Below are 21,254 nucleotides of genomic sequence, written 5' to 3' on the forward strand. Positions count from 1 at the left end.
TTCACCCCTGTTATCTCTTCACTTCCTTTTCCAGGTTTCCATTCTTTTACCATAACTTATCAAGATATGCCCTTCTCAGTTAATTATCAATTGCTATTATGTTTAGGCCGACTCAAAAACTATAAATTCTTTATCCAAAAAGTTGGTCTGGCTTCTGTTGCCGATTCACTTTATAGTCATCTGCATAACAATAGTTGCAGCGTGGAGAAGTCATTATCCATGGAAAATGCCAAACTAGATGCTCAATGTGTTGCCCAAGTCTTAGATAGATGCTTTCCTACGCAGCCTCATTTGGGTATTAGATTTTTCATTTGGGCTGGACTGCAGTCTAGATACAAGCATAGTGCTTACATGTACAAGAAAGCATCAGTTGCCATTAATCGAAATCCACAGGTCATATTGGATGTGATACTTTCATATGAATCTGAGGGGTATTTTGTTACCACTAAGATATTTAAGGAGGTTTTGAGACTTTGTAAAGAAGCTCAGCATGCTGACACGGTTAATGTAGCTTTATGGCTATTAAGAAAAATGGAAGAATTAAATTTGTGTGCTGACACCACCGTGTTCAATATTGTGATAAGTTTGTGTTGCAAGGCAGGTGATATAAAGACGGCAGAAAACTTGATTAAAGAGATGAGTTGTAAGAATCTCTATCCTGATATGATTACATATATGACAATGATTCAGGGTTTCTGTAAGGCGGGTCAGTTGGAGAGTGCATATTCTATGCTCAAGGATATGAAGTTACATGGATGTTCACCCAATTCTGTGGTTTACACAGCCCTTCTAAACGGATTTTGTGGCTATGGATCTATGGAAAGGGCAATGGAACTTTGGGAGGAAATGAAGGAAGAAGGTGGGGATTGTAGTCCAAATGTTGTTACTTATACATCTCTTATTCAGAGTTTCTCTAAGAAGGGCAAGTGGAAAGAAGCATTGCAAATTTTAGATAGAATGAGAGATTTGGGGTGTTCTGCAAACCATGTAACAGTTAGTAAATTGATTGACAGCCTTTGCAGTGAGGGTCGGGTTGAAGAGGCATACACGTTATGTGACAAAGTTAGGGAACATGGAGTATCATATGAAGATTGCTATAATTCACTTGTGATAGCTTTGATGAGGACAGAAAATTTTGAAGGAGCAGAGAGACTCTTCAGAGTAATGGTTGCTGGTTCACTTAAACCAGATAGCTTGGCTTGTAGCCTTGTGTTAAAAGAGCTCTGTTCGAAGGGCCGTGTGCTGGATGGGTTCTTGTTGCTTGAAGAGATTGTAAATGCAGGATGCATCATAACCATTGACTCTGATATTTATTGTGTTCTTTTAGTTGGTCTCTATGAGCAAAGGCACTTGATAGAGGCCAAAAAGCTTGGGGAAATCATGCTCAAGAAATCTATTGTGCCGAGAGCTCCTTACAATAAAGGGGTACTTGAAATTCTAAGAAATTCTGGCGAAGAGGATCTTGTTGAGGGATTAACTGAAACGCACAACGGTTCTTGATGATTAGTTTTTGAAGCTCCCATGTTATTTGTGATAATAGATGTCCTTCTGTATTGGAGACCACCTCCTTAGAGTTCTTCGAATGGTATAATTGTATTCTGAAAGATCTTCGTCATGGCTCTCCACCGCCTCCGTAGGCCCCTCAGAAATCAAACTGATTCACGCCCAGGGTAATTGTTTCTCTTTTCCTAATATATATAAACAGAAGCACACATAATAATGCATACGAGACTCGTTAGTTTTACACTTGTATTTTATACTCCCTCCCATCCTTTTCATAAATCCAAATTTTTGAATTGGTTTTTTTTTTTTTTAAAGATCTAGTTTGGAATTGTCTGGGCATCAAATAATTTTACTCCTAATTAATTGCAATGTTTTTTCTCATATGTTCTTTTTCATTTTTTTCTCACTTTCTTTCTCTCATTTACTCTCTTATATATAAGACTATATTTATTACAAAAAAAAGGTATATATCTTGCATTTTATTGCTTTTACCTAAGATTAATAGATTTTTTTAACCACGCAATTTGGTTAATTTGATTTTTATTAAAAGGCTTAGAGGTAGTATTTTATAGAATATAATCAGAGTGTGTATAGAAGTCTAGAAGTGTCTTCTGCATCTTCTATTGGGATAAGGTTTCATTTTGCCCCGGCAGGAGCTGTGAGTATTTAGAAGGTTTTTGAGAGCAATATCGTTCGGAAAGTGTTAAAAACGTAACACACCCTATCGTCATCTATGGTTAAGTTAGACTGTGAAATGTTCTTTTTTGACCCATTTGTACAAAGGTAGAAAGCTGACTTGCCCGGGGGGGGGGGGGGGGGAATTAACTCCACGTCACTAAAACGCAAGCCCCCATCTTTCTCTTTCACTCCCTCTCCTAATCTCTTCCCCCACTTCGCATGGCGTTCCCATCATCTTCCTAATTCTCGCCTCTTTTCCATTTGTCAGATTAAGCTTTGGGGTTGGTGAACATGGAGTGGGCTTGTAGTCGGAGTGGGCAAGGAGAGAGGGAACAAGAATGATTGTAGAGCTTGTGGGACGCCATTGTTTTTGCGAACATAGGTAAACACAACAACTATTATTTAATTTATGGCAGCGACCTTCGTACGCCTCATTCCTCGCCCTGTTTCCCTTCCAGTAGTAGTGGTAATAATAATAGTATAGTAATAGTGATAATAATAGATTATAAGTTCTTTTCTCATGCATGAGATAGCCCTTTTTCTAAAGTATAGATAACCATTAGAAAGGGTTATACTCAAACGGACTCTAAAACCATAACTTTCGCTTGAAAGTCAAATTCATGAGCTTGTTATATAAGACAACATAATCTTGTAGTAACTTGGAAGGGAATCTTGATTGTTCGTGTTTCATCATTTTACTTTGATTTTGGTTCAAATTCTTCTTCCGAATGCAATCTTTCGGTATTTTCAAACCGCTCAGCACTTCAAGTTGAGGATAAAACACTCAGCAATTGAAGGTCATTACTGCTATTGTCATTATTATCTCAAGTGGGGTCACGTTGCTGATACTTGAAGCTTGACTAGCACCTGGATTTAGCCACCACCAATATTTAAGGTTGTCTATATATAGATGTGTGTGTGTGTGTATAGACAATCCTCTACCCCATAAAAACATTTCAAGCCAGATAGCATCGCTTAGGAAGAGGGCCAGAATGCGGGCGAGGAGGTGGGGAAGTTCAATCCTATTAACCAAAAAACACAAGATTGACAATTACAATACAACATATGCCAAAAGAATATATACATGATTATGTATAACAAATAAATGGTTAAAGAGAAACACAATTAAAAAATCCTCATTCTCAGAGCCCGGGCCGACACTTCATGTAGAGGACGGAGGTGAGCGTTAGGAAGAGGACCGGAATGTGTGCGAAGAGGTGGGAAAGAGATTTGGGGGGGGGGATTTTAGCTGAGGTGAACTGTTTTTTTTTTTTTTTTGTTGCCCCAAGTCAGCTTGCCACCTTCGCACAAATTAGTCAAAAAAAAAAAAAAAACCATTCAACGGTGAAACTTAACTTTGGATGACAGTAGGGAGGCATTACTACAGTTTTAATACTTTTGAGGCGACACTGTTTAAAAAAAAAAAATTTCAAACACTCGGTTTTTGAGCAAAAGTTTTTCATGGCAAAATTGGACCTGATCCCTTTTTTATTTATCTAGAGTGCCTAAGTGTTTTTATTTGCATTACGTATTCTTTCTTTTTGTTTTTTAAACTAGAGGAGTAGAAAGGCTAGGAGTGATATCAAACCCACATCTATTTATAGAGTAGTTTACATGGCCACTAAGTCATGAGGTCATTAGCCTCTTCCATAAATTTTAAACATATTACGTCCATATAGTTTTTTTAAAAGTTTTTTCTTATTTAATGGTCTTTTTTGGATTAATCCTTCCTTTTTTTTCTAATATTGAATTTAATTGGTTTGGCAAAGCTTAACCAATCAATCAATTTTCTTTTCTGATTCCAATCCTTGAATGAGCAATGTCCTTTTTTTTTGTTTCTTCGTATTCCCTCAAATACTTGTTTCCTTTTTTTTTTTTTTTTTTGCTAAAGTATAGGTATCTTCCTGTTTGAGGCATTGTCGGGCACTAAATGTGAACACCTCTTCTAACCGGGATTTGAACCTTGGTTCGTCATATTGTGAGTGACTGACCTCTTCCGCTAGACCTAACCCCCATTGGTAACACTTGTTTTTTTGGTTCATTCAAAATATCCTTTGCAATGTTCATTGGGTAACCAAATTTACTTGGACCCTTTTGAGTTAGTTTTGGATCCTTTAGATATGACCATGACTTGGAAACACAAATCCATTTCAATACGGTCCTTTTAACTCTAGATGAGAAACTTCCAAAACTCTTAATCCTTAGAATTATATCTAAAATTGGTTTTATCAAAATCCTTTTCAGTTTCATATTTTGTCAACTTCTCTTTTAGTAAACTTTAAAGCAGCTAATCAGTTTTATGAGCTCGATTTTTCTGTATTTATTCGCCTAGCCGAAAGGTGACAAAGGTGTGATTATTGAAAAGAAAAATGGAAAATTAACTATGGGTCAGTTGGAGAGTGCATATTCTATGCTCAAGGATATGAAGTGGATGTTCACCCAATTCTGTGGTTTGCACAACACTTCTAAACGGATTTTGTAGCTTCGGATCCATGGAAAGGGCCATGGAACTTTGGGAGGAAATGAAGGAAGAAGGTGGGGCTTGTAGTCCAAATGTTGTTACTCATACTTCTCTTATTCATGGCTTCTCTAAGAAGGGCAAGTGGAAAGAAGCATTGCAAAGTTTAGATAGGATGAGAGGTTTGGGGTGTTTTGCAAACCGTGTAACAGTTAGTACATTGATCGACAGCCTTTGCAGTGAGGGTCAGGTTGAAGAGGCATACAGGTTGTGACAAACTTAGGGAACATGGAGTATCAAACGAAGGTTGCTACAACTCACCTGTGATAGCTTTGATGAGGACAGAAAGTTTTGAAGAAGCAGAGAGACTCTTCAGAGTAATGCTTGCTGGTTCACGTAAACCTAATAACTTGGCTTGTAGCCTTGTGTTAAAAGAGCCCTGTTTGACGGGCCGTGTGCTGGATGGGTTCTTGTTGCTTGAAGAGATTGTAAGTACAGGATGCATCGTAACCATTGACTCTGATATTTATTGTATTCTTTTAGTTGGTCTCTGTGAGCAAAGCCACTTGATGGAGGCCGAAAAGCTTGCGGAAATCATGCTTAAGAAATCTATCGTGCTGAGAGCCCCTTACAATGATGGGGTAGTTGAAATTCTAAGAAATTCTGGCGCAGAGTACCTTGTTGAGAGATTGAGATCCCGTTGGCTACGAAGCATTAAAAATGAGAGATAGGGATTGAGATCGAAAGTGTAAAACTATATTAAAAAGGTGTTTAGTATGAATAATTATATGATACTTGGAATTAGACAAACCTATATATATAGGATTAGGGAATATCATGAAGGGAGGTGGTATTCTCCAATCCTATCTATATGGGATTGCCTAGTCCCATGTGATAAGAAATTATTCATGCTAAGCATCCTTTTAACATATTTTCAACCCCAATCCCAATCCTTATCTCTTATTTTTAATACTCTGTACCAAATGTTACCTGAGTGTCTGTTTGGATCCACCTTTGCACGGATGAAAAGCAACTTTTGAAGGCCAAAAGCACGTTTGGCATTTTGTGGGGTGTTTGGACTTTAGATTGACTTTTGGTCAATCTTACTTATAAGTTAAAAGTTACTTTTTTAAGTATAATTACAAAATTACTTGAAACTTACTTATAACTTGTATAAAAGTAGCTTTTTAAAATTAAAAGAAATTTTTGCCTTTATATTTATATTGTTCTTATACTTATCTCTGCATATTCTTTGTGCTCCCCAACTAGTTTTTAATTATTTATTTAATATTTTTTTAAACAAAAATAATTTTTAACACAGTTTTTTAATAATATTTTTAATTTTTAATATTATTTTTCATTTTATATTTACATAAATTAAGCAAAGTACATCATCTAATTAATTATGTAATATTATTTGGTTCAAAAATTTTCACATTACTATGATTTCAAATTCAAATATATTTTATCATTAAATATAACTTTTTCCTATTATAATAATTTAAAATTATTATATTTTGTAAATTTATATTTTTAATAATTTTTTATTTTTGTAATAAAAGTCATATTTATTTTGGTCATTTTACAGACTAAATTTATTTATCCAATCATAATTCAAACTACTTCTTTACTTTATGAACTAACTTTGAAAAGCCAATTTAAATATAAATCACATTAACCAATATGACTTTTATCCAATATCACTTTTCTAAAAGTCAAATTGAAAATAAATTATTTTTTCTACTGCTAATCCAAACAGACCCTGAAACGCGAGAGGGTCCTTGATGATTAGTTTTTGAAGCTTCCTTGTTATTCATAGGGATAGATGTTCTTGTGTATGGTGGATCACCTCCTTGGGGTTCTTGAAATGGTGTAATTTATTCTAAAAGATCTTCGTTATGGTTATCCATTGCCTCCAAAGTCCCCTCAGAAATCGAACTGATTCACAACTATGGTAATTTCTTTCACTTTCTTGTTTTATTTTGCCTGATATATGTATATATATATGGGACTCGTTAGTTTTACACTTATATCATATCTTTATAATCCCTCCGATCCCTTTTATAAAATCCAAAGTTTTGAATTGGTTTGGTATTTTTTATAAGATCGAATTCGTTTGGACATTATATTTTTACTAGTTTTACTCTTAATTAATTGTATTATTTTCCCCGTATATTTTTTTTTTGTTTTTTCCCCACTATTTCTTTCTCTCATTTACTCAGATGGAACACTGTTTTATTACCAAATAACAAGGATTCAATAGTATAACCCCTTTGAATGAGGTAAGAGAGGTAAAATATGGCAAAAAAGGGATTGGAATTCCTGGCTACTATTCTGGGAAATCGTAAATAACAGCACACAGTGATAAATGACTATAAAACTAAATAAACAGTAAGGTAGGGTATTCCACGACATTTAAGAGGCCAGCCGCTCTCCTAAGCCATCCACATCTTCCTTGTCTGCCTCTCTCACGCAATTTGGTAGGGTCTTCCATAGCAAACTATTTTTGTTTAACCACGCAATTTGGTTAATTTGGTTTTACAAAAAGGATTGGAGGTAGTATTTTATACAATATAATCTGTGTGTTCATGACAGTTTTGAAGTGTCTTCTGCATTTTTTTTATTTATCTAGGTTGCCTCAGTGTTTTCAATTGGATTATGCATTTATTTATTTATTTTAACTAGAGAGATAAACAAGTTACAAATGGGATCAAATCTATAACATCAGTGAGTAGTTTGCATGCCGCAAAATTCCATGTTCATTAGCCTCTTTCATAAATTTTAAACATATTAAGTACATAGAATTTTTTTTAAAAGGTTTTCCTTATCTAATAGGCTTTTTTTTGGAAAAATCCTTGCTTTTTGTTTTAATATTGAATTTAATTGGTTTAGTAAAGCTTAACGGATCAATCAATTTCCTTTCTAATTCCAATCCTTGAATGAGCAATGTCCATTTCCTTTCTACATAGTCACTCAAATACCTGTTTCCTTGGTTCATTCCAAATTGTTTCATTCAAAATATCCTTATTGACCTTGTTCATTGAGTAACCGAATTTAATTGGGCCCCTTTGATTTAGTTTTAGATCCTTTTGGATACAACCATGACTTAGAAACACAAATCCATTTCAATACGGTTTTCCTTTAACTCTAGAGAAGAAACTTCCAAGAGTCTTAAACTTAACGCTTAGAATTATATCCAAAAATGGTTTTATCAAATCTTTTTAATTTTTTTTGGCCAAGAAAAAGTCCTTTTTAGTTTCATATTGAGAGTCAACTTTTTGTAGCTTTAAAACAGCTAATCAGTTTTGTGAGCTTGATTTTTCTGTGCTTCCGCACCTCATATCTCTTGAGATATTTTTTTGTTTGGATCCCTTGTTTTGATTATAACAAAACCATTAGATTTGTCTTGGAGGCGGATGGGGAGCTATTCATGTCAATTCAACTATTGTTGGAGTATGCTTGAGTCTTGGAGTGTTGACTTGAAGAAGTGTCTTTAGTCTTTAGGACTCAAATAACACTTACCTTCTAATTGAGGCGACTGATGAGCTGCAATATTTGTTTTTGAAACTTTGACTAATATTTCCAGACTTAGTTTAAACTATAGATTTGATGATGTTTTATTGAGCAGTGAGCTTGTATTTTCGCTGTTTTATCGGAAAAAGGGGCATGGCACATGGATGAACAAGTAGGAGAAACTTAATGGTCCAAGGCATGAAAACGAAAATGTAGGTGGTCCACACGTGTCCATTCAGACAGATCAGGCAGTGACATGATCTCAACATGGGCTTTTTTTGCCCATATATTATAAACAGTAAAAAATTTAAATGCTTAAAAAATACTTATTTAAATACTATATTTATACTCGTTCAAGCATAGAACGAGTTTAAATTTATATAGAAATTATTCTTGTTAAGAATGACTTTAATGGTATAATTGATGCGATCTTTCTTTTTTAAAAAAAAAAAATTGGAAAGCAAACTCGTTCGGTACATGAACAAGTTTACTTTCATAATTTGTATTCCTCGTCTTGCGTGAAGATTTTTTGACCGAGTCTTGTGTTGGAATATTTTTTAAAATGAAGAGATGTGTTTTTGAAAAGTCATATCCTTAAATAAATTTATATGGAGGGTTGTGTCTTCATATAAATTAATAAATTTATTAAGAGGCGTTAGAGAACCTAAGAGAGAGAGAAACTAGAGAGAGAACCTCCCTCTTGGGAAGTGTGCGATCCTTCCTGTTGCCCACTGCAACAGGTCCCTCCTGAACTTTGCTCCTCCACTGCCACTGCAGTGAGGGTTACTGTGTGACATTACAGCCCCCCTCCTCCAGAGCGGGGCTGCCACGACCTTCACTCATAAGGCAAATTAGTGACTCCCTCACCATGGAGCAGACAGTGAACGTAGCATTCATGGCTAAAGGAGAACGCATGCCTCGGTCAGAGGACCAACGGAACTCAAAGAAAGTTAGGCGTAAGGAGAACGCAGCACCGGAAGAAGAAATGGACACAGACGAAGCCATGGCTCCCTCTCGAGGACCCCAGGAATAGACCTCTGTGCAGAAGCAGCTTTTTGTGGAAGAACCTGCTGAGGAACCAATGACAGAGCAAGGGGAGGACAAAACGAGGATTCGACGGGCCACAAGCTGATATTCAAGGATACCCTAGTTAATGGGGGAACTGGGACTGAGTACATACAACAACAAAAAATGTTCAAACTTACTCTGGAAGACCAGGACGTGCAGATAGATACTTCAGGACTCATCCCTTCCATTACCTTCTCACAGAGAGTGAAAGATATTATGGCAGGGTGCATGAGGCTAGCAGTGGTAGTCAAACTGCTTGGGCACTTTGTTAGGCAGGATGTGCTGTATGGTAAGCTTATCAAGCTTTGGAGGCCAGCTGGGGGCCTCAAGCTCACGGAACTTGACGGAGGTTGCTATATGGTCAAGTTTGAGAATGACTTCGATTACCACAACGCTATGCTGGGGGGACTGTGGGTTGTTCTCAGGCATTATTTCACGGTGCACCCATGGGAACCCTCCTTCTCGCTGCTCAACCTAGAGATAAAACAAGTTTTTGTATGGGTACGTCTTCCTGGACTACCCTATCACTACTACCACAAAAGCGTCCTAAGAGCCATCGGAGAAGTTATCGGACAGGTCATCAAGATTGATTACAACACTGAAGATGTTGACAAAGCGAGATTCGCTAGACTCGCGGTCAAACTCGATCTTACTAAGCCTCTTATTTCAAAGATAAATCTTGATGGTATTACCCAGTATGTGGAATATGAAGGTCTTCCCACTATTTGCTACTGCTGCGGAAGATACGGTCACCTGGAGACAAGCTGCCCGATCAAATTGCAGAACCAAACACCGGTTACTCCTACTCCTGGCGAACCAGGCCATGCACTTGAACAGGTTCCCCTACCATCAGTGACTATTTCTCCAGAGCGCGTGAGCAACAACTTTTTGGGGACTGGATGAAAGTTCCCTCTCGATCTTGGAGGAGTAGCAGAGGACATTGAAAAGAGGCGGCAGACTTACAGCAGACAAATAGGAAACAGATTTGGCCTACTATCTACCTCAAATACAAAAGATACTCCTGAAGTAGGCAATATAAGTACGGATGCTAGCAAAGGTACAACACTAGAGATAACTCACAATGAGCCAAAAGAGAAAAAAAAGAGCGTTCCCATCAAGTCAAAGCCCCTAAAGAATCCTAAAGCTACCCACCAAGCTCCCGCCAAGTCACCATTAGTCAACCCTAAACGTGATTCACTGTTCGAGACCAACGCATATAAGGAAACAAGACTACCTATAGCACTCGATCCCTCTAAAAATACAGTTATCTCCCTTGGAGAGCCTAACCAATCATCTGGGCCCGAAAGTGGCCCAACCCAGACGAACCATGGTCTCGATACGGATCATCCAACCCATTTGACTAGCCTGGGCAAGGAGAACCTTCGACCCAAGCCACCTGACAAGAGTCCCTCCAAAATGGGTTTCAAAGTAAATCCAAGTGTAAGGGTCTATAATTTAAAATCAGTTTACAAGGATGCAAGGGGAATACCGTCAGAGGTACTCATGAATGCCTTAGCGGAGGCTCTGGATGCACACATCGGATCCGATGATGAAGCACACTTTGCCGAAGCTATTGAAACTGGATTTGAAGAAGATAAGGTACCAGATCGCTCTGATATGGAGCACTAGCTTTTTGATTCATGAATTTATCGTTTTTTATGTGGAATTGTCAGGGGGCTGCAGCCCCCAAGTTTTTGGCTGTTTTGAAATCTCTCTTACAGGGATGCAGGCCTGATGTTGTGGCCCTTTTGGAACCAAGAATCTCTGGAACTAAAGCAGACCAGGTCATCCAGAGCATAGGCTATCCTAATTCCCACAGAATCGAAGCGCAAGGTTTCTCGGGGGGAATCTGGCTTCTTTGGAAGGACATTGTCATAGCTCAGGTTTTATGCAATCATAAGCAATTTAGCCACTCCAGAATTCATGAAGGCAATAGTTCTGGAAGTTATCTCTTTCAGCTATCTATGGTAGCCCTAACCTAACTGTGAGAGAGAGGCTCTGGCGAGACCTTCCCCAACCTCGTCCAGAGGAGAATGTGCCGTGGCTAATTGCTAGTGATTTCAATGCCACTCTGTGCAACGATGAGCGTAGAGGAGGAAGCTGGAGGAGGCAGGCTGGATGTAACTCCTTCCAACAATTCATCCGATCAAGGGGGTTTGTAGATTTGGGCTACGTTGGCCCAAAATATACCTAGCAGAGAGGGGCTTTGGATAGTCCGCCTAGATAGAGCACTTTGCAATAACCATTGGATCACTTCCAAGCCCAACACATTGGTGATGCACCTTCCACGGGTGTGGAGCGATCATAGGCCTATCCTTGTTAAGGCAAATGGTGAAGAACAAATTGGGCTGGCCCCCTTTCGTTTCCTTGCTTCCTGGACGTTGCATTTAGACTTTAGTAGACTAGTGGAACGAAACTGGAATAACAAGCAAGTGCTTGCAGACAATATTGAAAATTTCAGAAAAGAGGCTTAGAATTGGAATATGGAAGTTTTTGGAATGATTGGCAGGCAAAAACGGACTTTACAGTGTTGCCTGGCAAGTGTCCAAAAGGCCCTCCAAAGTAACCCCCTATCATCCCACCTTCTTGACCTTGAATTCTCCCTGGTGACGGAATATGAAAATATATGCTTACGGGAGGAGCTCCTTTGGGTGCAGAAATCAAGAAGTTAATGGATACAGAATGGAGACCGAAATACTCATTACTACCATATGAAAGCGGTTATCCGGCGAAGGGGAAAAAAGATCGTTATGCTGAAAATAGGAGAAGGGACCTGGGAAGCAGATCAGGAAACACTCTGCTCCCTTGCAAGTCAATACTTCAAAAACTTGTATGCTTTGGAGCAACCTCAAGGTACAGCCTTCACTTACGCAGGGCTTTTCCCCCATTTCATGAACTCATCTATTCCCATCTTAGACTCGCCGATTATAAAGGAGGAAACCAAAAAAGCCCTTTTTGATATGCATCCCCTTAAATCACCTGGAGCGGATGGCCTCCACGCAATGTTCTTCCAAACTCAATGGAACATTGTTGGGGACTCAGTTTTCAAGGAAATTAAAACTATCTTTGAAGGGGGCGACATCGACCACAGATTTAATCAGACACTGATTGCACTCATTCCGAAGGTGGAGCATCCTCAATCAATTAAGGAATTCAGGCCTATCAGTTTATGCACTACTGTATATAAGATTGTTACAAAGATATTGGCTACTCGACTTAAGCACGTCATGCCGATCCTCACACTCCACTACCAATCCAGTTTCATCCATGGAAGAAGCATCACAGACAATATAATAATTGCTCAGGGAAGTTGTGCATTCCATGAGAACGAAAACAGGCAAGGTTGGCTGGATGGCCATCAAGGTTTGACCTAGAAAAAGCCTTTGATCGGCTACGTTGGGACTTCATTCTAGATACACTCCAGGATGCAAGGCTGCCCAGCTCGATGATAGCATTAATAATGAAATGCATATCCTCCTCCTCTATGCAAGGGCTATGGAATGGGAGGCCTTCTGAGCCCTTCTCCCCCCAACGGGGCATTAGACAAGGGGATCCACTTTCCCCATATGTATTTGTCCTCTGTATGGAGAGATTATCGCAGGCTATTGATTTGGAAGTGAGTCATGGCAATTGGCAACCGATTCGGGTTGGGAAAGAAGGACCCCCATTGTCCCATCTTTTTTTCGTCAATGACCTTGTGCAAAGACTGCTCCAAGATTTCTGAGCTTCTTCAGGTCACAAAGTAAGTGCCTCGAAAACCAGAGTCTATTTCTCAAAAAATGTCAGCTTACAAGAAGCCCACTCCATTTGCAATAAATTGGGATACCAACGAATGGATAATCTAGGCAAGTACCTAGGTGTCCCGCTTCTGCATAAACGAATAACCAGTGACACTTACCAGTATATCATTGACAAGGTTCAACACAAGCTCTCAGGATGGAAAGCTAGCTCTCTTTCCCTAACTGGCAGAATAACCCTTGCTCAATCAGTCCTATCAGCAATCCCTCTCTACACTATGCAAACTACCCGACTCCCTGCTTCAATCTGTGATAAACTCCAATTGCTGACTAGGAAACCATGTGCCAACCAAAGATGTGTGGTGGATGCGGTCTTAAGGACATCAAAAAGCAGAACAAAGCTTTTCTCATGAAGCTAGCTTAAACTTTCATTAGCCAACAGGACCTGCTTTGGGTCAAAGTCATGAAGGCAAAATATAACCGGGCAACCGGGTTACATCACAAAATCAAGACTCGGAACGTCTCTCATCTATGGCGATACCTTAATGCAACCTGGGGTGACCTCTCTCTGGGCGTCAAATGGAGCCTTGGTAATGGCAAACTTATTAGATTTTGGTCCGATCATTGGGTAGGCGATTTGGGACCATTAAAACTTCTAGCTTTCAGTCCCATAACTGCAGAGGACTTGGATAAAGCCATTGTCGACTACATTGATAATTCAGGAAATTGGAGGAGCACCGAGTTCTCCAACAAGCTACTTTCAAACATAGTCACCCAAGTGCTTAATTCTAAACTCCCTTCAGACGACGCTGAACCTGATAAATGTCACTGGCACCTCACGAACAGGAAGGAATTCACTGTAAGCTCAGCCTAGAGACTTCTTAAAGAAGAACATTGGTCCGAAGGAAGCAACACATGGGAGTCCGCCTGGAAGTGGCCTGGTCCACAGAGGATAAGGACTTTTCTCTGGCTTGCTCTCAATGATAAGCTCCTCACTAACTGCGAAAGAGTGCGGCGGCATATGGCTTCGAGTAACTCTTGTGAAATATGTGATAACGGACCTGAAGATCTGAACCATGTCCTTAGACTTTGCAACGTCGCCCAATCCTGCTGGAAGATGCTCATCCCACGCTCGGAACTACATCGCTTTAGTACCCAACCACTAAAAGAATGGCTTATAATGACCCTCAGGAAAGACGAGTGCAAACCTTCCTGGAATATTTTGTTTGGCATCTTATGCTGGAAATTCTGGAAGGCAAGGAACATTGTGGTCCTTGCAAATGGAAGTGTCCGATGTCATAGCATTCTTAATGAAGCTATTGCGTTAACTCAGCATATTAACCATGCTAACGAGTCTCTTAGATGCTTAAGCTAGGCTGTTTGTTTGGCTCTTTTTGCCTCCTCTTGTAAACTTCGTTTTCTTGTACCCTTTTCCTGAGTAATAAAATTTTCCTTTCTACTCAAAAAAAAAAAAATTTATTTAAAGGGTTGTGTCTTCATATAAATTAATATATTTATATGAAGGGTTATGTAGGAAATTGAAACATTAAATGAACCTACATACTAAATTCATTGTATGTATTTAAGTTATGTTGGTTCATGAACTAACATATGGTTGTGACTTTTTATTTAATGAGGTATTATTCCAAAAGGTATCAAGGCATCATTCCATGGTCTATATAAACTCTTCACCTTCACTTCATTTTGAAGAGATAGACAACACAATACAAGACAAACACTAAGATCAAATTCATTGCCTTTGTTTTTGAGTGCACGCAGAGATAAAGTCAAATTATTATTTTGTAAAAGTCACTGTTGTCTTTACTTGAATCTTGAAAGTGCAATCCATATTTAATGGTCTTTATTGTATCCTGAAGAAAATTCGTTGGTCAACCCACCTTGCACCCTAAAAAATAGAAATAAGTAGGGGCGAATTAAGCCTAAAGAAAAATGCTGCCCACGTCTTGAAGACATCATGTATCACTTTTTTCTTCATCTCTTCTTGTACTCTCCAGAGAACTATTCCCGCCAACATTTTGCGTGAAGATTTACAGGTGAGAGGATAAATGGCCAAACAAAATGAATTTTATTTGTAAACAAACTTCAAAAAAATAAGACGCAAGAACCGACTCTCATATCCCTCCTCTCAGTCAGATTAGGAATAAAAACATTATAATAATTATTTTGGAAAACCTAGGGATTATTTTATGGTTAAAATTATTACAATATTTATTCTTAAAAAAAAATTTCGACAATTATACCAATGGTATATTGTAATAGTTATTTTAAGAAACTTAAAAATTATTTTATTTTTAAAATTATTATAATACTTTATTTTTATGAATATTATTATTATCAACCAACTAGAATTGGAGTTAGTTCCTTACACCGTGAGTGGACTAAGCTTTGAATCCTCGTTAAGAGAGGTATCCACTTTTATTACTCAATAGTTTCTGGACATAACTATTACAATATACTTTCTTAATATAAGAGTTTGTTTGACTTTTATTTTGACTATAAATATAAGACTTCAATTCATTTTGTCTCTCATATTTATCTTTTTTTTTATAAAAAGTTCTTGTAATAATAGTAGTTTTGGCCAATATACTTGATTAGCAAGGACAATACTTAGCTAGTTTAACTAGTTTTCTTAATGTAATCAAATTATTTAATTAGCTTTTATACTAAGGGCAAGAGATAGTATCATTCCTATTTTTTTAAGCTATGAATGGTATAATTGTCGGAAAAACATTTTTAAGAATAAACATTGCAATAATTTTAAGCATAAAATAATCCCTAAGTTTTTTTAAAATAATTATTACAATATTTTTATTCCTAAGTTGAATAAGAGGAGGGATGTGAGAGTCAGCTCTTGAGTCTTATTTTTTTGAATTTTGCTTACAAATAAAATTAATCAAACACATATTTCTCCCCACCAACCTCCGTGTTGGTCTTGGTGTGTTCCAGTCCCCGCCTCTTTCTTTTCAATAATACGTCTGTCCGCTTTTGACTTCTTGTAACAGCATGCCGGTTTGCCGGCGAGATTCACGGATCTGGGAATGAGGGAAATATCACGCGAGTGACCATCTAATGAGTAATAAAAAGAATTAAAAAAACAAAACGCGTCCCTTGATTAGACGCATACATGTATATAAATATTTGTGTGGACGACGCCATTGGACCGACAGATGTAAATCTGACCACGGCTCTCAGCTCTTGAATTCCAGCATCTTTTCCATCCAACCCTTTCTATTTTCAGGTGCGCAAAAATCTTTTACTGCTGCTGTTGATTTAATTGATTTATTTCTCTCCAGTTACTGTTCTTTTTATATTCTTCATCGAATATTTGAAACTCCATTCGCATATTATTCTTTCTCAAGTTGCTGTTGTGTGGTAGCTCAGAATCTCTGCGAAGATGGCGTGGTTGTGCAAGCACAAATAATCGGATCCAGAAAGTGGTGCTTGCGATTGCTTGCCTGTACACTTAAACCCACATGTAAATTTCTTATCCCCTGTTATTACTTATATATATATATATATATAAATCCAAAACCCCTTAAAATAATTATTCATAATATATCATCCTGACTACTATCATATATTAGCAGCTCCTTTTCCTTTTTCTTAGGAAAAGTGTTTATTTGAAATTTGAAAACCATTTTACATGCGAACCTTTAAAGAAAAACAAGATTTTTTATACTTTTCTGATTTAAAATATAAAAGTTAGTTAGAGAGATTATTTTAATTTTAAATATAAAATCACAATTTATCTTGCTTTTTATCGTTATCATTCTTTTCTGAACTAACTTATTAAACTTATATATTGATATATAACCTAATATTATATATAAATATTTTAAAACGATCATGTTATATTTATTAAAATTAACTAATTTATTTAGTTTTTTAAGTTTTTTAAATTAACCAAGTAGTTTCCTGTTTTTTGTGGGTCAACATATTTCTTACATCTACCATCTACGCCCTCTCTCTCGCCATATCGCCGCAAACTCCTTCCGCCTGCCATACCCTATTATAGGCTTCTCTCCGCTGCCGCTTGCTTTTGCCCCTCCATCTCTACCCAAAGCCACGCAATTTTGAGTTTGAAATCTGGGTATTGAACATTTTTTGTTATTGATAAAGTAGTATCCAGAATTATTTTTGGTAGCACTTAGAATTCTTAAATAAACATTGCTATACTTAACACTCATCCTAATTGGCCTGTATTTAACAGAAGAGATTAGTCCTTTATAACGTAGTGAACTAAGATTTGAATCTTTATAAGAAGAGATGCCCACATTTAGTGCATAATGTACTCTATCCTATTCAAAATATAAGATAGATTTTATCCATTTACATTTATCGAGAAATGAGTTAAAATCAATTTAAAACAATAAATGTGTAAGGCATGTTTTTGTTTCCAAATATATCCTTATGAATTAAGAGAATAAATAAAAGATGCAATACATGAATCAAAGAGGAAAGAGAATATATGGGAGGCAAAATTAGAAAAAAAAATCATCAAATACTTAGACAAAAGTGAATGTTATCTTATACAAAAACCAAACCCCTCCAACAAAGTTTATCTTATATTTTGAACCGGAGGGCATACTCAACATCCTAAAATAATTTTTGATGCTCTCAACACTATAAAATATTTTTTTTCAGTAATAAACAATATTTTTAAGTAATTTTTAGTGATCTCAACACCTAAGATAATTTTTGAATAACACCCAATATACTAAAGTAGTTTTTGGTGCTTTTTACACCTTAAAATGCTTTTTTAGTAGCATCAAATATCTTAGGATACTGAGATTTTATCCTTAATGTTAAACTAGAGTATTAAGTGCTATTCTAAAAATATCTTAGGCTGTAGAATGCATAAAAAAATGTATTACAAAAAGTGTTTAACACTCATATTTCACGCTTAAAACGGTGTGGTTTTAGATAGAAGAGGAACGGCGGACGCGGGGGCAGCGGAGGGAAGCCTATTGCCCGTAGCCACTAGATGTCTTCTTAAAATTACTTATGTTGGCATTTGTTTTGTCCCTCCAAAAATTACTAAAAAATACAATACACGCGCCATCTCTTGCGTAATTTTTCTAATACATGACATTATGTTACTTGTTATATTATGTTTTCAACAGACTGACCAACTATCCAAATTACTTCTCTTGCAATTAATATATGGTTTTGTGTGGGTGTATGTATTTTTCTATAAAAAATCAAAAAATTATTCCATGAAAATAAAATTTTTTTGTTTAATACTACCTCTGGTCCTAATTATAAGAGCCAATTGACTAATTTGAGGAGATTAAAGAAGTAAGTTAAATTAGTTATTTGTCTTAAATAGGTGTTGTCTTTTCTAAAATATCCTTGTTAATCAAGTGTATTAATTAGAACTATAATTATTAGAAGGATTATCTTGAAAAAAATTTAGTAAATATGAGAGATAAAGTGGATTGAGACCTTATATTTATGACCAAAATAAAAGTCAAACAGGATCTTATATTAAGGACCGGAGGTAGTATGTAGATAATAAAATCAACAATCTATTTAGAACAAATAAATTTTAGGGTCCTCGCACCCACAAGTTAAAGTTATCTTGTTTGTGAACACGTTTGCTTCATAGGGAGATGGCAGAAGCAGAAGTAAGCTCCGTTAGTGCACCAGAACAGCAACTTCAAAGGGCTACTTCACCTCACGCTAGGAAACCTCTCCTTCATTTCCTGGATGACCCACGTACTCTCTCTCTCTCTCTGCGCGTGTGTGTAGCAGTTCACTCTGTGTGTGTGTGCGCGCGCGTGTAGACACACATAGATATAGATATAAAATAGTAAATAGCGTTTTCCTTTTGCACCTTTGAGTACTCACTCGATGTAACGTTGAATTCAAATCTCACATTTATGACCGTCCATATTAACTTGATTCAGAAGAGCACAGAGATAAATACCTGAGGATATGTGTTCCCCTTTACAAAGCGGCCCTGAAAGGTGATTGGAAAGCAGCGAAGCACATCTTAGAGAAAGAATGGACTCTACGTCGTGCTGCCATAACCTTGCGCTGGGCGACAGTTCTCCATGTGGCTACCGGAGCGAATCGAATTCACTTTGTGATGGAGCTGGTGAAGATTATGGATCCACAAGACTTAGAATTGCAAGACGTGAATGGCAATACTGCGTTTTGCATTGCTGCAGCAACTGGGAATTTACAGATTGTTCAAATAATGGAAAGCAAAAACAAAAACTTGCCAAGAATAAGGGGTGGCGCCGGAATCACTCCTCTTCACATGGCTGCTTTACAAGGAAAAAGTGAAATGGCATGGCATCTATATTCTAATACTGTTGAAGATTTTGAAGATGCCGATTGGACTGTTCTGTTGTTCTGCTGTGTCAATACTGGAATCTACGGTTAGCATTTTACTAGCTAAAACACACATATCAAAGCATAAGACTAAAAAATTTCATAGGTCTATAATTTGAAGTGTGATATTGCATCTTGTGTGACACTTGTTTCAGACACAACGATGACTTCTTTTTATTCATTTGTGCAGATTTAGCATTGCAGTTGCTTGTAAAGAAACCAGATCTTGCTTTTAAGAGGGATCAAACTAATGAGACAATATTGCATATATTGGCTCGAAGGCCTTTAGGTATGTGAATTCTTTGCTTTTCATTTTTTTTTGGCAGTTACTATCCACTCAACTTTTGGAATTTGTGTTTGAAAGAAATCATTGCAAATAATGTTAAAATTTGATTATAGTCTAATCAATATCCTGTTCTTATCTTTCAACTTATTTTCAGTTTTTGACAGTCTTAAGTTAATTTCTCAATTAAGTAAATTAAATCGTCAAATTGTGTTTCTTAGGTTTGAAAGAAGAAAAGCAACGTCAACTTGTACAATTCCTTTGGAGTATATTTCTTACTCAAGATGATGAGAAGATTTTGGGCAACATAAGAGTACCGTCACAAGTAGTATTTAATGCCACAGAAGCTGGGAATTTTGAGTTTCTGACTGTGCTTATAAGTACCTATCCAGAGCTGATATGGGAAGTTGATGAAAGAAATCGAAGCATAATTCACATTGCCATTTTGCATCGGGATGCTAATATTTTTAATCTCCTACAAGACATTGGCCCAATCAAAGATTTCATAGCATGTTTCCTAGATAACGAAGATCAAAGCAATTTATTACATATGGCTGCGAAGTTGGCACCACCAGATAAACTAAACTTAGTTTCTGGAGCAGCATTTCAGATGACTCTTGAGTTGTCATGGTTTGAGGTATTTTACTAGTAAGAATGTTTAATCTATCTTTAAGATAGCTTTACATTAACACTAAACAGAACCTCAATGATTGGGCAAATTTTGAGAAATCAAGTAAAGTTGTGAATTTTGGCACAAGAAAAAAAAGCATAGCTGTGAATAACATGATTTATTATCAGCAGTATTTTTTATATTGATGACATTTATATATTCTTTGGCATGGCAGGAGGTCAAGAAGATATTACCACCACCATTCATAGAGATGAAGAATGCAGAAGGCTTGACTCCTCGCCAACTATTCATAAAAGAGCATCAAGGGTTATTAAGTAAAGCTGAATCATGGATGAAGGGAGTAGCAAACTCTTGCATGATTGTTTCAACTCTTATTACTATGGGAGTATTTTATACTTCATTTAATGCGCCAGGTGGTATCATTGGCAATGCAGGAAGCCGTAATTACTTGGAAAAAAGAGCATTCCTAGTATTTGGCACGTCTAATGCAATGGCATTGATTTCATCATCAACCTCCACACTCATTTTCTTGTCTATCCTCATCTCACGCTATGCAGAGCAGGATTTTCTCAAGTCACTACCATTGAAGTTGATATCTGGATTCGTTGCACTTTCCATGTCCATAATAAGTATGATGGTAGCATTTGGTAGTGCCTTCTTCACTACATACTATTATGGTTTTAAGTTGGCTCCTAACTTCATTTCTATTCCTATTTTAGTATTTGTATCTTTACTTGCATTTTTGCCATTTCCAATTTGGTTTGATATAGTCTATTCAACCTACTTTTGTAGGACTCTCTTTCGACCATGTAAATATATGCTTTGTTAAGAAAGGAGGCAGTCATCTTTATGAGTAATGAATAACTCCCTATAATGTACTGAGGTAGACTAAGAGTGAATTCCATTTTTTGATTTTATGCTTGCAATGCACCTTTGAATTTGTTTATTCTTAATTGAAATTTTAGTTTCTATCACATTCTACACATTCTGGTTGATTTAGAAAAGCTTAACCATTAAAAGTCC

General features: G+C 36.9%; 3 protein-coding genes and 1 pseudogene across 3 annotated transcripts; all 4 read left to right on the forward strand.

Moving 5' to 3' along the window:
* Positions 1-219: 219 nt before the first annotated feature.
* Positions 220-1,340, forward strand: LOC114762035 (pentatricopeptide repeat-containing protein At5g47360-like). Its single transcript, XM_028951486.1, has 2 exons — positions 220-1,250; positions 1,328-1,340. The coding sequence occupies exons 1-2, from the start codon at positions 220-222 to the stop codon at positions 1,338-1,340; spliced, it is 1,044 nt and encodes a 347-aa protein (XP_028807319.1).
* Positions 1,341-4,564: 3,224 nt separating this feature from the next.
* LOC114762036 (pentatricopeptide repeat-containing protein At5g47360-like) lies at positions 4,565-5,443 on the forward strand (annotated as a pseudogene).
* Positions 5,444-9,343: 3,900 nt separating this feature from the next.
* On the forward strand, positions 9,344-10,123 carry LOC114762037 (uncharacterized). The gene has a single exon (XM_028951487.1). It carries the CDS (start codon positions 9,344-9,346, stop codon positions 10,121-10,123), a length of 780 nt encoding a protein of 259 aa, XP_028807320.1.
* Positions 10,124-16,142: 6,019 nt separating this feature from the next.
* Positions 16,143-21,151, forward strand: LOC114762034 (uncharacterized). Its single transcript, XM_028951485.1, has 7 exons — positions 16,143-16,216; positions 16,360-16,453; positions 18,587-18,696; positions 18,888-19,364; positions 19,508-19,606; positions 19,822-20,237; positions 20,446-21,151. Coding segments are annotated over exons 2-7 (1,719 nt in total). The 5' UTR covers positions 16,143-16,216; positions 16,360-16,451; the 3' UTR covers positions 21,061-21,151.
* The last annotated feature ends 103 nt before the right edge of the window (positions 21,152-21,254 follow it).

Source organism: Neltuma alba, unplaced genomic scaffold (assembly GCF_004799145.2).
Source record: "Neltuma alba isolate B1F8T4 unplaced genomic scaffold, ASM479914v2 tig00011178_pilon, whole genome shotgun sequence".
In the NCBI taxonomy this organism is placed as follows: Eukaryota; Viridiplantae; Streptophyta; class Magnoliopsida; order Fabales; family Fabaceae; genus Neltuma; species Neltuma alba.

Coding starts and splice junctions, on each gene's coding strand:
- LOC114762035 (XM_028951486.1), top strand. CDS start 220: ATGGAAAATGCCAAACTAGATGCTCAATGTGTTGCCCAAGTCTTAGAT.
- LOC114762037 (XM_028951487.1), top strand. CDS start 9,344: ATGTTCAAACTTACTCTGGAAGACCAGGACGTGCAGATAGATACTTCA.
- LOC114762034 (XM_028951485.1), top strand. Junction 19,365..19,507: donor TGTCAATACTGGAATCTACG/GTTAGCATTTTA, acceptor TCATTTGTGCAG/ATTTAGCATTGCAGTTGCTT. Junction 19,607..19,821: donor ATTGGCTCGAAGGCCTTTAG/GTATGTGAATTC, acceptor TGTGTTTCTTAG/GTTTGAAAGAAGAAAAGCAA.